The sequence below is a fragment of the Ambystoma mexicanum genome, chromosome 6q (genome assembly GCF_040938575.1).
Source record: "Ambystoma mexicanum isolate Mex_15411 chromosome 6q, UKY_AmexF1_1, whole genome shotgun sequence".
NCBI classification, from domain to species: domain Eukaryota; kingdom Metazoa; phylum Chordata; class Amphibia; order Caudata; family Ambystomatidae; genus Ambystoma; species Ambystoma mexicanum.
This window is the reverse complement of record NC_090937.1, coordinates 472,318,785-472,333,109: the sequence shown is the minus strand read 5'-3', so window position 1 is coordinate 472,333,109 and position 14,325 is coordinate 472,318,785. Positions and strand designations below refer to the sequence as shown.

The window sequence follows — 14,325 nt, the reverse complement described above, 5'->3', positions numbered from 1 at the left end:
GTGAAAGAAGAGCTGGCAGTGTTAGAAGACCACCTCCTGCTCAAAGACTGCAAACTAGTGATCCCGAAGCCATGAGAGTGAAAGTCATCAATCTAGCCCACGAGACCCATAGGGGCATGGTCTCCACCAAACGCATGCTCCGCCAAAAAGTATGGTTTCCTCACATGGACACCCTAGTAGAGTCCGCCCTAAAAGTGTGTCCCACATGCTGCCTCATCACAACAAATCGGCACCCAGACCACTGCTCATGTCAGAGCTTCCGCAGAAAATATGGGAGGCAGTCGCGGCCGACATCTTTGGACCCATCGAAGGGGGAAAATACGTCTTGGCCGTTATGGATGAGTACTCACAATATCCAGATGTGCGGCTAATATCATCCACGGTTGCCCATCACGTCATCCCAGCTCTAGACCACATGTTCCCAGTTTATGGAGTACCTAAAGGGCTCAAGACAGATAACGGGCCCCCATTCTGCGGACATCAATTCACCCAATTCGCAGAATACCTCGGATTCCATCACATAAAGATCACTCCCCTGTGGCCCAAGCCAATGTGATAATCGAGCGATTTATGGCCAATCTCAAGCGGCCCTGCAAGTCGCACGACTGACAGGACAGCCATATGAACAGGTATTGAACCAGCTCCTGAGGGACTACCGAGGGACACCTCGTAGCACGACAGGGAAGCCACCTGTCGAGCTAGTGTTCAGGCGAAACACGCAAACGCGCGTCCCCCAAGCCGAAAAAATCAGCCATGGCCCGCTCTAGACCCGGAAATCCGAGAGCGAGACGAAGCAGACAAGGCCCGAATGAAAGAGTACGCCGACACCCGCAGACGGGCGCAGACATCCCAAATAGAGGTAGGAGACGTGGTGGCAGTACGTCAACCACCAACCCACAAGCACAGGGCTGCTTTTCAAGAGGAGCCCCTTCTCGTCACACAAAAGAAAGGGTCTATGATTACTGCCCAAGGGTCAGGCGGACCGGTCACGAGAAACTCGTCCCATTTTAAGGAACTTCCACAAACGGGAACCAGACGTCTAAGTGGGAGAGTGCAGGCTCACCTAGACTATGAATCTGATGACCCTTACCTAGGAGACCAGTGGGACTCGGATGAACCCGAACCGGACAAAGGACAAGGAAACACTGAAAGTGGAATGTCGCCGAGGCCAGGTCCGGCTCGGCCGCAACAAGCCCAGAACAGACCTTGTCGATGGATCGAGGAAATGGACTAGAGGCTCATCAGACCGCCGCCTGTTGTGAAGAGTCTGGTAACTGTTTAAAAAGGGGGGAGATGTCACGTTGACGTTTCCAGGACAACAGGAGCAGGAGGGACAGAGAGAGCGGGGAGGAACAGGAAGTGACACGGGAGGGCGGGGTAAGGGAGTTGAAGTTTTATGTTGAATAAAGAAGCAGGTAGATTGCAGCTCTCCGCGTCCGCCTCATTATTGCTGGGCCACGCGCCCGCATCGCGCCTGACCATAACAGGGCTGTCATTATGCCAGCCCCAGCCACCCTGTCCAGGCCTTGACTTACTTGGGCTGCGTGGAGTGGCTGTGCAGAGGGCACAGTTCGCTCCACCACACTGCCCTGCCCCATCTGACTCCCTTCTCCTCTCCCAGGCTATGCTACTCACACGGCACAGGCTTTGACTTTACCCTAGCTGCTACATACATGCAGTCCTGGACTTCAGTTCCAGGCCTGCAGTGCACATGGCATACACGGCTTAGCCTTATGATGTTTGCTCAAGCTCTGGGATGGGGCTCAAGACTGCGACCCCATAAAGAGCCAAAATACCATGCTTCTGTTCCCTCTTTCATTCTCCCTGCTCTGGCAGTCTTTTTGTTTCCTGCTTCATTACGTCAGCCCCTGGGGACAGTCCATTGTTCCCTGGTTAGGGCAGGGGTGACCACTCCATTGTTATTTGTCCCTGAACATTCCAAGGCTCCCCTATGTACCAAGGACATTGGTTCCACCTGCAATATCAAGGAAAGTGACACATCAAGCACATCAACATGCATGAATAAACTTGTTTTAAATTGTCCATGGTTTCCAGTGCTTTGATTTCTTTTTTGCCACTATGTACATAAAAGTCTCATATAGATTGTGAAGTCACACACAGATGTAAGGAAAGATATGGTGATGGATCAAATCTTACATCAAATAGGGCATACATCGATAAAGCAAAAATAAAAGTGTAGGAGTTTTCAGCCCTCATTCTTTGAACTGCACAAACCAATTTCAGTTCTCAATCACTGAATGAAAGAGGGGAAACTACAGCTGTCAGGCCAGGGGTACCAGGCCAACATCATTCAGGAGGCAGGCACTCTCTAAGCCACCAACGATTCCATAGCCCGTAAGACTTTGAAAAATAGGTCTGCCACACAGTTGCAAATATCTGTGTAATGCTGGTAGGAATAGTTCCAAGAAGTTTCCATGTGGTCAAATTACTCCAGAAATGTCTACATGACTTGCGAGAATGGAATGAAAAATGGCTAAATTAATACTTTTTAAGGAAGCACCAAGTTCCAAACAATCACACCCTTTCACCTGCACTCTCTTCTTTTTACCCTGCACTTCTCATCCCACCCTAGCACTTTGCATTTCGCCCTACAGGCACTCCCCTCAACCCCGCCCCCTTGTTGCACTTCTTGCTACTGCCCTTGCACGATCATTATGTCACAAGGCCTAGAAGGACCGCTATTGTTATCTTACTCACTTGACCCTCCCACCTTTTTTTTGTCTTGTGGCGCCTTCAAGCACCATATGTTGTATAGGTACCTTATAAATAACGAATAAATAAATAAATAAATATATAAGGAAAGCCCATGCTCTGGAATTGTGACCACCTCATCGTAAAAGAGAAAGTTGCGGTGGCCCTGAGGCTAACGAAACCAGTAAGATACCGCAGCCCCGTAAAGGGGAAAGCTATTTACCATATTTTGGTAAAAATAGAGTCCATAGAAACAAGATATTTTTAACTGTAAGATTCAGCCCTTCTGAAGATCCTGTTGGGGGGTCTGCCCGGAGCACCGGGCGGGCCCCATACTCATGTTGGTATCACCAGACGGGCTTCCTCGGGTGGAGCTCACGCAGCTGATGATGCAGTGGGGGGACACCCCACTGTGCTCCAGATCACTGGAAGCACACACGTGGCTGGGGTCACCCAGCACACAACGGCCCTGGCTCTGGGGGCACCCAGGCCGGGTCGCAACAGCAGCCATGATCACATGGCCATGGGATCACCCTGGGACTGCGTTGCCCAGCAGGGGCACCTTCCTCGAGCTGGGCCCCGTCCTTGGGCCCAGCGCATACAGTGTGGCACCAGCATGGTGCTTCAAGAACGACACTGGAGCCTTGTGATGGTCTGACCGACGAGCCGGAAGGCAGCTCATACCTTTTATTAACTTGGTCACATGGGGAACCATGTGACCACAACAGACACACTGGGAGATACCATGTCCCCCTACAGGGGTGCCATGCAACAGATCCTGTATGCAACCAAGAGTTAATTCTACAAATTAGTTGCGGACGTTGAAAGTTATGCTGCCTTCAAGCTACGGAAACCAGTGCACTTTGAGGGTATACAGCAAATGACATATTACCACTGGATCCACTCAAATGTGGTTGTTATTTAACCATATTTTGGAAAATTTGAGATTTAGAAACAAGATTTGTTTTGTGAAAATCGTCTGTGTCAAACAAAACTTATGCCCACAAAAGAGTTGACGAGGTTGAAATGTTATTTAATTTTTTCTCAACTAACTCTTCAAAACCTTCAAGGTTGATTGGTGCTCCTGGAAGAAGTTGAAGCATGAGCTGCTGAAGCTGCAAAACGCCAAACAATGGGTGCTGTAATAAAGTGAGCTTCATACCATGAGTAAACCATATGTTAGGTGGGACTTGCAGACCTGTAATGTACTGTTCAGTGGAAATGGAAGACTAGGATGAACAGCTGATGTCTAGGTAGACTATGAACATGCTCAGGTGGGCAAGGATGCCAGAGCCACGATGGATCCAAAAATACTGTCAGTCAGGCAAGAGAGATATTTATTGATGTGCCGAGTGAAATGCTTGCATGGACAGGAAGAGGATGGTTTGCCTCAATCTGAGACCATCTTTTCAAAGATGACCTCTAGTCGGATCAAGGGGTGGACCAAAGTCATATACAAGTGAGAGACAGAAACATAAGGAGAACTGTCATTGCTCGAGTGTGAAAGAAGGAAGCTGGGAGCTTCATGCTTATGTGGAGAAGAAGTGGGCAGGCGAGAATCTGCCGCAGTTGTGGATAAGAGGTCTAGGCTATGGGATGTTCACACAAGAAGAGTAGGCAACACACATCTGTATTGAGGCTACTGGCAGCCGACAAACAAGAAACCCAAGACAAGGTCCAGATTGTAAAACCAAACCCAAAAATTGTTACAAGAGATGCTTAACCTACGAGCGGAGCACTTGGCAAAAATGATACCAATAGATGAGGAAAGCACTTGTCACATGAGTTGCGGGGAAGCCAACCTGTGCACTTCCACAAAGGTTGCCGAAGCAAGTCACGTGAGGTGTTCAGATGCTCTGCCAAGCACTTCATACAAAGAAGTTCAACAGACATGGGCAGCATGTGGCATATAGCCGGTCTGATAGCACAGCGAGTACAGTGCTTTTGACATCAGTGCAGAGTCTGCTGACGCAGGTTCGAATCACGGCAGAGACAAACTCAGCCTTTCATCCTTCCGAGGTCAATAAATGAGCACCAGACACGTTTGCAGCGCTATATAAATGCTAAATTGTTATTATTATATGAGGCACTGAGAAGCTGAGCTGAGCAATTGCAATGGGAGGTGCTGAACAGATGAGGCAAGCACCGAAGGCATACATGCACTTGCCACTAAAGGTGCAGAATTAATGAGCTGAGGTTTTGTGAAATCCAGCCAACAGGTCAAAAAAAAAAAAAAGGAAAGCAAAGTTATATGCAGTGTCGAGAAGAAGAGAGGCGTGCTTGTCACAAAAGATGCTCAATCGACCAGGTGGCCCCAGTCTACAAGAGGTACTGAGAGGTCAACCTGAGCAATTACCACAGAGGTGCTGAAAGGATGGGGAAAGAAAGTCATGTGAGACATTCAGAAGCTAATGGAGGTGACATTGGAGGTGTTGAATAGGTGAGAAGGGAAGACAAGAGGATGACTTGCCAGAGGAGGTACTAAACCAGTGAGCATATTTCTTGTTGAGAAGCTGAACAAGCCAGAGCATCACTTACCATGGAAGAGGCTGAATAGGGGGGCGGGAGGGAATTCATTTTTGACAATCGAGGTGCACAGAAGACAAGATACGCGCTTGCTCACCGGTTGTTGGAGAGTCTTGTACAATACAAGGTAGAGGAGGCAGTGCTTTAAGTGGGGTAAGAAACTGAGGGGGGGCCCTCATTTGGGGGCGTGGCCTAAGACATGATGGGCGTGGCCCAATTGGTGGGCGGGGCCTAAATGCAACATGGTAAAACTGGTCGGGCCTACATTACGAAGTACATATTGTGTAGCAGACTGCTTGCTACATGGCTTAAAGTATAACAAATCAAAGCTCAAGGTGATTGTTTATTGGACCCTTAACTGGGCCGTTGACAAAAGGATAGGTGTTGAGGTACATTAACAGGTGCATTCAAATGTGTAGACAATTAATTGACGATTTCCCAGAACCCCACATAATAATCTTCAAGGGAGTCCTTCTTTGCATGAGCTTGCTCGCAGTGTGTTTCCTCAGCTGTTCGTCTCCCATTTGCCAGCCAGCTTTTTACAAAGGACAATGGCTTAAATGCTTTTACTGGAGGGCCATTAAGTTTCAGCCATAAACATGAGGAAATAGTGGCCACATGGAGGGATGCTCGGCTTGGCGAAGCAATTAAATTCATGGCGCTGAAGCCCCTTTCGCAATCTGCATTACTTGCGGGCAACGTTTCCATGCAAGCAACCAAAGCCCTAAATGCTTCAGGGCACCTTTTGCCACCAAAGTCCTTAAAATCCCTGAAGGCATGGATGGTGTCTCTGATTGGGAGTTGAAATTTCGTACACAGTCTCTGAATCTCATTTTCACCATAAAGTACAATGTCTTCATCATTCGGTAAATTCTTTGCATCGAAGACACTGAAACTGGCTACATGTTCTTTATCCAAGTCTGGAGCACACCTTTTGGCAAGGTTAACTGAAAGGCTTTGATAAAATTGCCTTTCATTCAGAGACACAGAGTTTGCCCTTCCCTGGGAAATATGAACGCCCTTGAAGTGTCCACAATTAACTGCACTCTGAGCAGTAGAAGCAAACTCCCCCGGAGATTCTTTCATCGCAAAGAATCTCCGTACTTGCCCCACCAAGAGTCTGTGTGCATCCACAATTGTGATATCCTGGCTCTGAAGAGCCAGAGACAAGTCTTTCAGTTCTTGAAGGGCATCGCACATAAACCCTAAATCTTTCACAAAAGAGTTGGAGGTAAGCTTCTTAAGCAGACCGTCATATTTGCTTCTGTCCCTTGTGGGTCTTGAGAGATCCTTAGCAGCTTCTCCGAAATGCTTACACAAAGCAGGGAAGCAGTTCCAAACAGCTTGAACCGTCCTATAACTTGATGCAACCCATCGTGTGTCCAGCATCTTCCCTATCTTCTGCAGCTGCAAACCCAGATCACTGGCAGCCATTTGTAGCTGTCTTGTGTTTTTTGGTGACATGCTGTATGTGGCATATAAAGAGTCCATGAACATTTTAAAATGATTGGCCCCACCAACATCATCAATAGTGTCTCCAACGGCCAGTTCAAGGCGGTGAGCTAGACAATGCCACGATAACACAAGATTTGGGAATTCCGCTCGCAATAATGTTATCACCCCCCCTTTGCTACCAAACATTACAGCTGCACCATCCGAACAAATAGCAATCCAGATCTCATGCAACAGGGTCTTTGTGATGCCAACATTCTCGAAATACCCCAGCAGAGCTTCCTTTATGGCCAAGGCATTTGTCTCTTGGAGATCCACTAGACCAAAGAAAATGGTGACTGGTTTACAATGAGCCCCGAAAAGACCCCGCAGATAAATGATCAAAGTTGATTTGTTGCTGACAGTGGTGCTCTCGTCCACAAACACAGAAATCTTTGGCTTGTGTTCTCTGATATAACACACTAACTTCTTTTGCATTTCTGATGCAATATGTCTCACTATCTCTGTTGCAGTAACATTACTGCGCAACACACGACCCATTTCAACACCATTCACCTCCTGGAGGTCCACCAAATCAGGGTGATCTGTGAATGGCCGATTCTTTTTGGTCAAGTAGAAAACAGTGTGAAACACTCTGCATGTGCTTTCCAAATGTTTGCCACTGCTTTGCTGCATGACTTCTGTCAAGTGGTTATTTTTTCGCGCTGTTAGAATGTCTTGTGATGCCTTATGAGCACCACTTGACTTGTGCTCCATAATCTTCTTTCGGAGCTGCTTCTGCCTAGCATGTTTGCCAAAACCTGAAGGACCCACCTTTCCATCGGCCCATTCCATGCTTATGCGCAAACCTTGCCCACAGGAGTGCACGGATAAGCCACCTGTTGCTTTCACGTCCCTACACAGAGCATCCAATGTGGCCTGAAGCCAGAAAAATCCATTCATATTCCCCCTTAAAATAGCACCATTGCTGCACGCTCCAGCAATCAGGGGTTAGAAGAGGCTCTTCTGGCACAGGCTGCAGTGTAGCGGGAGATGCACTGGAGCTACTGGCCTCCTTAGAGCAAGAATCCTGGCATATTTCTGGTGCCTCACTTCTCGAATTGACTGGGCTAGCTTCCTCATCCCCACTCAGAATGGTGGCAGCCTCCTCCACCTTACATCTTTTCGCTGATGGCAAGTAGTCAAACAATGAAGTCTGCACAGACTTGCGCTTGGGAAGTACCGCAGACATTGTTAATGGCCGCTCAAAATCTTGGGTGTATCACTAGCAGATCTGTTTCTAACCTGTGCACGGCCGAAACTCTCGGCTTCCTATCTGTAAAAAAAGAAAATGCGGTTTACTGCTCTGAACCTAGTTTATATATAAATTACTACATCTTATTGCAGTGACAAAGGCAGTATTCTAATTTGGGTGGTAAATAAACCTAACAACCACTAATAAATGGATTCAAAGCCTTCCTGTAGCATAAGATGTGATATCCGACACCTTGCCATTCCTAACCTGAGATCCATCCTGTAACATGAGATGTGATATGTCAATGCTTCTAATACCAAACCTGAGACCCTTCCTATAACATGAGATGTGATATCCAACTCCTTCCCATTCCTAACATGAGACCCTTCCCATAGCCTGAGATGTGAAATCTCAATCCTTCCTATTCCAATAATGAGACCCTTCCTATAGGATGGGATGTGATATCTTACAACACAAGAGTGTGAGTTCAGTTGACAGAGGTATGTAGTGTCCCCAACCTCGCATCTTACTTCTGGGAATCGATGTGATGATGCAAAGCTCCTGAACGCACCCTGTAGCCAGGGGGCGCACACTGCAGCATCCAAGAGACAGATTTAGCGTAGAGCGTAGTGTGGTAAAAGGCCATGGCTGCTGTCGGCTGCCTAACCCTTTACTGTTTTCCCTTGGACCTCTCTGCAGTTAATCATATACTTTTAGTTCTTACACTTTCCACACAATTTTACACTATAACCTATAGTTCTTACTTTGTTCTCGACTATCCTGTTGACCTTTTATCTACCTTGATGCTTGCAATACAGTCTCCCATACTGTACCATCTGTTTTGGACTCTTTGTACTCCCAATTTTGTACCTTATGTATATATCATGCAATGTCTGTAACATGAAGCTTAAAGTAACCTTGTAACCTTTGCGCCCAGTTACCCGAGGGTTTGGTGCGCCTTATAAATGAGGAAACAAACAAACACACTCACTTTCAGTGAGTTTACTTCTCACTTCCCAATACATGGTTGATTTGTGGAGCAAGCATACACAAATAAGGATTCAAAGCAAAGAGGCAGCTCCACAACTTGGCAGATACTATGAAGGGGAAGCACTTGGAATTGTCTTCAATGGCACAGGGGCATTATGTAGTGAGGTGGGACACCAGGTGCTGCCGCCAGGTGCTGACCTCACATGCCATGTAATGAAGGAGCACACCCTAGGGTAGAACCATATATGCCCGAACATTCTGGCCGTGGAGACCGTTCGAAGCGGTTGGTTAAATGTGCCATGCTATGAGAATGCAATGCTGAGCTCTGTATAACCAATACATCACAAGTGAACACAAATCTGAATTTGTAAGAAGTTTATTTAAATACATTAGAAGTAAGAACCCTACAAATGGCGACGAGAGACGGGACGTAAAGAAATCCGCATAAGAAGGTCCATGGAGAGACAGAAGCAGAGCCCTAATGGAAAAACACTTGACAAAGAAAATGACGACACCAGGGAAAAGCCGAGAATTCCAAGAGCTGAGATTCGCCAAGAGGGAAGACTCTCTCCTTGGAAAGAAAGCAGCTGTGTGTAATCATGAAGACAAGAGCAGGAGGCAGGGCTGTCACAAAGTGTGGCGAGGCCGGGGCAAAATGTTTGGTGAGGCCCCCTAATGATTTTTTGTACTGGGCCACCAGCGGCGCCGCCGCAAACAGGAGATGCGATAACTCTCCCCTGGTGTGTGTGGAGGATCCCAAATATGGTTCTTTATTATGACAGCAAATCAACTACAGCTAAGTTATGTTTCTCTACTGAAGACAAGTTCACTCCAGACTAACATTTTTATGCATAAATATATATAGGATGGCATGACGGCGGGTGGTGTGACGCCAGCTTTAGGGAGGACTGCCCTGCCCCTTTGTGCACATTAAAACACACATCATACACAGTGACAGGTAGATGATGTTCAGTGGTGGCTGATTAATTTTTGAACTGAAGAATGTCCATGGAGACTGCAATCAATCTATTTTATTTATTTATTCAGCATATGTAAAGCGTGCCAAACCCAAAGGCATCTGGGCCAGTATTACCATATAAGGACTCACAGCCACTAAAAAAAAAGAAACATGCCACGGAATGTATATCCAGACTAGCTGTGCACCATAAGTGTTATTACTGGCTAGACTGCCCAATATTCAATGCAGGCCAGTCTAGCCACCTGATAACACTTATGTTTTCTTTACCTAGGCATGGCTGAAAATGATTACTTAGAGCGGAAAACAGTCTAAGGCACCCGTTTGGTAAATACATTATAATGCAGACAAAGAAATACAGCTAGGAGTTAATAGCCGCTGATTATCACAAGACGGCCAGCCAGCAGGGAGCTGAAACACAATGCCCACTGAAAATCTTTAAATCCTCCTTTGTCAGCAAGTGGTTGATGTGGAGGAACCAGTGTCAAAAGGCAACTTATAAGGCAAGCATTTCAAAACACTAATTTCAAGCCCCATTGAAGGCCCTGCATAAGTCTTGGTACAGAAAGGTGCAACGTTGCAAGTTAAGGTATTGGCACTAGGGCTAACATTCATACTTTCAATGCATTTTCGCATCAGGGCAATTAATTGCCCATGGAAAACGCCATGCCTTATTATCAATAGGACAAATATGGCCCTGGGGGACACAATGCATTAAAAGAACACTTTTATTGTACTGGGGCGGATTTTGCCGTAGCGCATAACTGCACTTGCACCAGTGTAAGTTTAATGAATCCCACTGTGCCTGTCTAGATTTCTAAGTTAAGCACGTACGTGTAGTGTAAATGAGGTGCAACAACTTGCATTTTTGACACTCAGTGCAAACAATATATTACAGGCGTTGAAAGGCAAAAACGAAGGGTAAGGCTCATGATTGCCATGAGCATTTCCGCTCTAGGCATGGCCATGCAAGCCGGGGTATGAAAAGACCCGTTTCTGAATCGTGCTTTCTGCTGGGCCTGGCCTCCACCAGGGCAGACCATATCCAGTAGAAGGAGCCGCAGATGTAGGGTATCCCATGCAACATCATTTTATGAATAAGGGATGCACTCAGGATGGAATATGCTTCCCACTCCGCTCGCACACCACATTCATGTGTATGTTTTAGTGTGAACAACAGGGCATGTGCCAAAGTATTGTCCGCCCTGCTCCCCCACCATTTATTCATTAACTTATTATTTATCTTGTTTCTCTCCTATGCTCTGCACTTTCCACTTTCTCCCCCCTCCGATGTACTGTCCCCATTTTTCCCTTCCCCATGCACTTGGCGTTATCAATGTCACTGGGCCTAGTAAGATCGTTTGTTTTTGTTTTCTTCCCTGTTTGTTCCCCTTCCCTTTGCCTGGTCACGCTCTGAAACACCTGTGCATGAGCGCGACATAAATAAAATAAATCCTATATCATATCATGTATCCATGCTGTGTTTAACTTTTTTTTTTTAATCTTTTTTTTTTGTTTATCTCTGCCATCCAGACGGCCGCGAGGGCCCGAGGCCTGGGGCAGTTTGCCCCCCCATCCCACCTTCGTGACGGCCCTGGCAGGAGGTATAGTAAATCAAGAAACTATGATGGGAAAAGAGGCTGTTCCCTCGCATGTATTTTCTTTAGTTTCTTTTCCGAATTCCAAATGTTTGAAAACGGGAAAGAAACTAAAGAAAATGCAGAAAGTGCATGCGAGGGAACAGAAAAGTAAAACATGTAAAGGGGAACATTGATTTGAAAAATAAATAACGTTTATTTTTAAACGTAACAGAATTGTCTGTTGCAGTTTCAGCTTTCCAAGGCGAACACGTACACATTGAAGTGCGAAGTTCGCCTTGACCAGCTGAAACTGCAACAGCAAGGAACATTAAAACAGGCAGACAGTGGCAGACTTACTTTACCAGTGCCAAGAAGAAGCAAGCAGGTAAGGAAACCGACGGACGGTCCAGTCCACCACTCCCAAACACATCTAATGGCACACTTTCACTCCTTGTGAGTGAGCCTGAGGAAGTCACGTCACCGAGGCTCAAGAGGAGTGAAAGTGCGCCATTTCCAACGACATTCCAGGCAGCTGTGACTGGCAGAAGTGTCAGCCAGTCACAGCGTCGCTCAAGCTGTGACTGGCTGGCAAATCTGTCAGTCACAGCTTTGCCTGCAGTGTTGCCTGACTCTGCTGTGCGGCGCCGGCGCCTGACTTCTTGATGGGCGACCGGCGCCGACCGGCGGGCTCATCTCCCGTCGCGCGTCTGTGGCGGGAGATGCACCCGCCGTGGCTTGGTGGCATCGGGGGGCCCCGGCAGGGCCCCGGCTCAGTCTCACTTTTTGGAGACTGCCGGGGCCTGGCCCCAGCAGGCCCCGGCCCACTTAAAGCCCTGAGAGGAGGGCAAAAGAAGGAGTGGAGTTGGTAGAAACAAATACAACTTCTCATGATGTGCCCATGGTACAGGATACTCTAAGAAAAGAATTGAGAAAAAAAAATCTCAAACAGAAAATTTCTATTGGTTTGTAAGTTTACTAAAGAACGAAGAAAACGCTACGAATTAGGTCTATAAAGTGTGATCAAATTAACTCTCTGCTACAGGACATATTGATAACGTTAGCCTGGACTCTCGCAATAAAAATTCTGAAAACGAATCAATCAAAAATCCATCAGCACACTGCTTCTTTTTGAAAATGTTTTCCAGCAGATCACAATGAAATATACTATTCTAGAAACTGAGAGTCAAACTATATTTAAAAGGGTAAAATACCGGTACCGGTAAATCCTTACCGCCTTACTACGAGGTCCCTTTGCGGGTTGGGGGATTTAACGCCTGCTTTTTGCAGACGTTAAAATCCAACCCGCTAAGGGACCTCGGAGCTAATTACGGCACCGCAAAATTGCGGTGCCGTAATTAGCGCCTTCCCCATTCCCATAGAGCACTATGGGGCAGAAATAGGAATGGGGAAGGGCAATGGCGGAAAGGGGATTTACCGCCCCTCCAACCTTGGAATGGGGCGGTAAATCCCCTTTCCGCCAAGGCGGTGCCGGTATTTTACCGGCATGAGCCATGGCGCTAATAGCGCCATGGCTCACCGCCTACCGTGTAATGAGGCCCATAGTCTCTTTAATCAAATCCTGTAGAATTGCTTTGATCTGTGAACCAGCACGTCATATCTTCTATCAGGAACATTTACATCTTAGAAACCGCGGTAATTGATGGGCCATATATAAAAGCTTTGAAATAACTAATTAAGTGTAGCACCTATTGATCGAAATATTAGAACTATAATCCTTCACTCTATCTCAGATATAAAGGGAAAGTATTTAAGTACAGGGAATCCAAATATAGTGTGCCAATGTCACAGACTAGAAGATGCAGGTCTGGAAGGAAGTTCCCTTCTGGGAAAGACAGAAGAAGTTGGGAGCGGATTCCATTAATTTGCGGAGCCACCCTAGCAGGAATCTTTGCACTCAAGTGCACAGAAATGGAAACCTAGTTTAGACAAAAACAGCGGTTTGCCAGCAGTGCACAGAGAGCAAACCATAGTCACACCTCCCTCCCACCTCACTCACAACCCCGACCAGAGGCTTGAAAATATGCAAAATAGTAAAGCCAATGAGACACCAGCCCACACATGGAATTGACATGAAGTGCAAAGTGAATGCAAGGTGGCAGAAATGGGTAATGTAACATCAGTTAGCAGAGGAGAGGAAGAGAAAGAGAAACAAGTGGAAGAGAGAGAGGGGGGAGAGAGAGAAAGGCAACCAGAGAGAGACAGGGTGGTGGAGGCAGAGAGAAGAGAGGAAGTGGAAGAAAAGAGAGCAGAGGTGGAGGAGAGAGGGTGAAGAGTAGAGGTGAAGTATGGAGAGGCAAGATCAAAGTGGGAGGAAAGGAAGAGAAAGTGGTGAGGAGAAAGAAAAGAGGGAGCAGAGAAAGGGAAGTGGAGAAGAGATAAGGAGGGTAACAGGTATTCACAAGTGTGAGAAGAGAGGAGGAAGAGGTTAAGGAGCATAACAGAGTGCAAGCGGGAGAAATAATACAGAGAAGAATGATGAAGGGCAGAAATAGAAATGTGGAGGAGAAGGCCAAGCAAGAGAAAAGAGTAGAGGAGGGAGAGCAAAACAAGACAACAATGATGCAGGTTTTAGAAATAAAGAAAAGAGTACAGAAGGGGGAAAGAAGGAACAAGAGAGACTATTCGAGTGGAGCATCAAGGAGGCGAGAATGATGAGAGAGAGAGAGAGACAAGACAGGGAGGAGGGAATAAATGCTCAGAGAGGAGGGGAGGATGGAAGGAGAACTAGAAGGAGAGGGGAGGAAGTGAGGTTAAGTGAGGAGAAAAGAAAAGGGGGCCAACAACGAATCCCCAACCCTTTTATCTGGAGGAGAATAAAGCAGTGGTGCAAAGTA

General features: G+C 46.8%; 1 protein-coding gene across 1 annotated transcript; it reads right to left on the bottom strand.

The window, feature by feature from the left end:
- Window positions 1-5,661: 5,661 nt before the first annotated feature.
- On the bottom strand, window positions 5,662-7,632 carry LOC138515242 (E3 SUMO-protein ligase KIAA1586-like). The gene has a single exon (XM_069630185.1). It carries the CDS (start codon window positions 7,630-7,632, stop codon window positions 5,662-5,664), a length of 1,971 nt encoding a protein of 656 aa, XP_069486286.1.
- Window positions 7,633-14,325: the final 6,693 nt, after the last annotated feature.

Excerpts from the sequence above, each read along its gene's own strand:
- LOC138515242 (XM_069630185.1), bottom strand. The coding sequence starts at position 7,632 with ATGAATGGATTTTTCTGGCTTCAGGCCACATTGGATGCTCTGTGTAGG.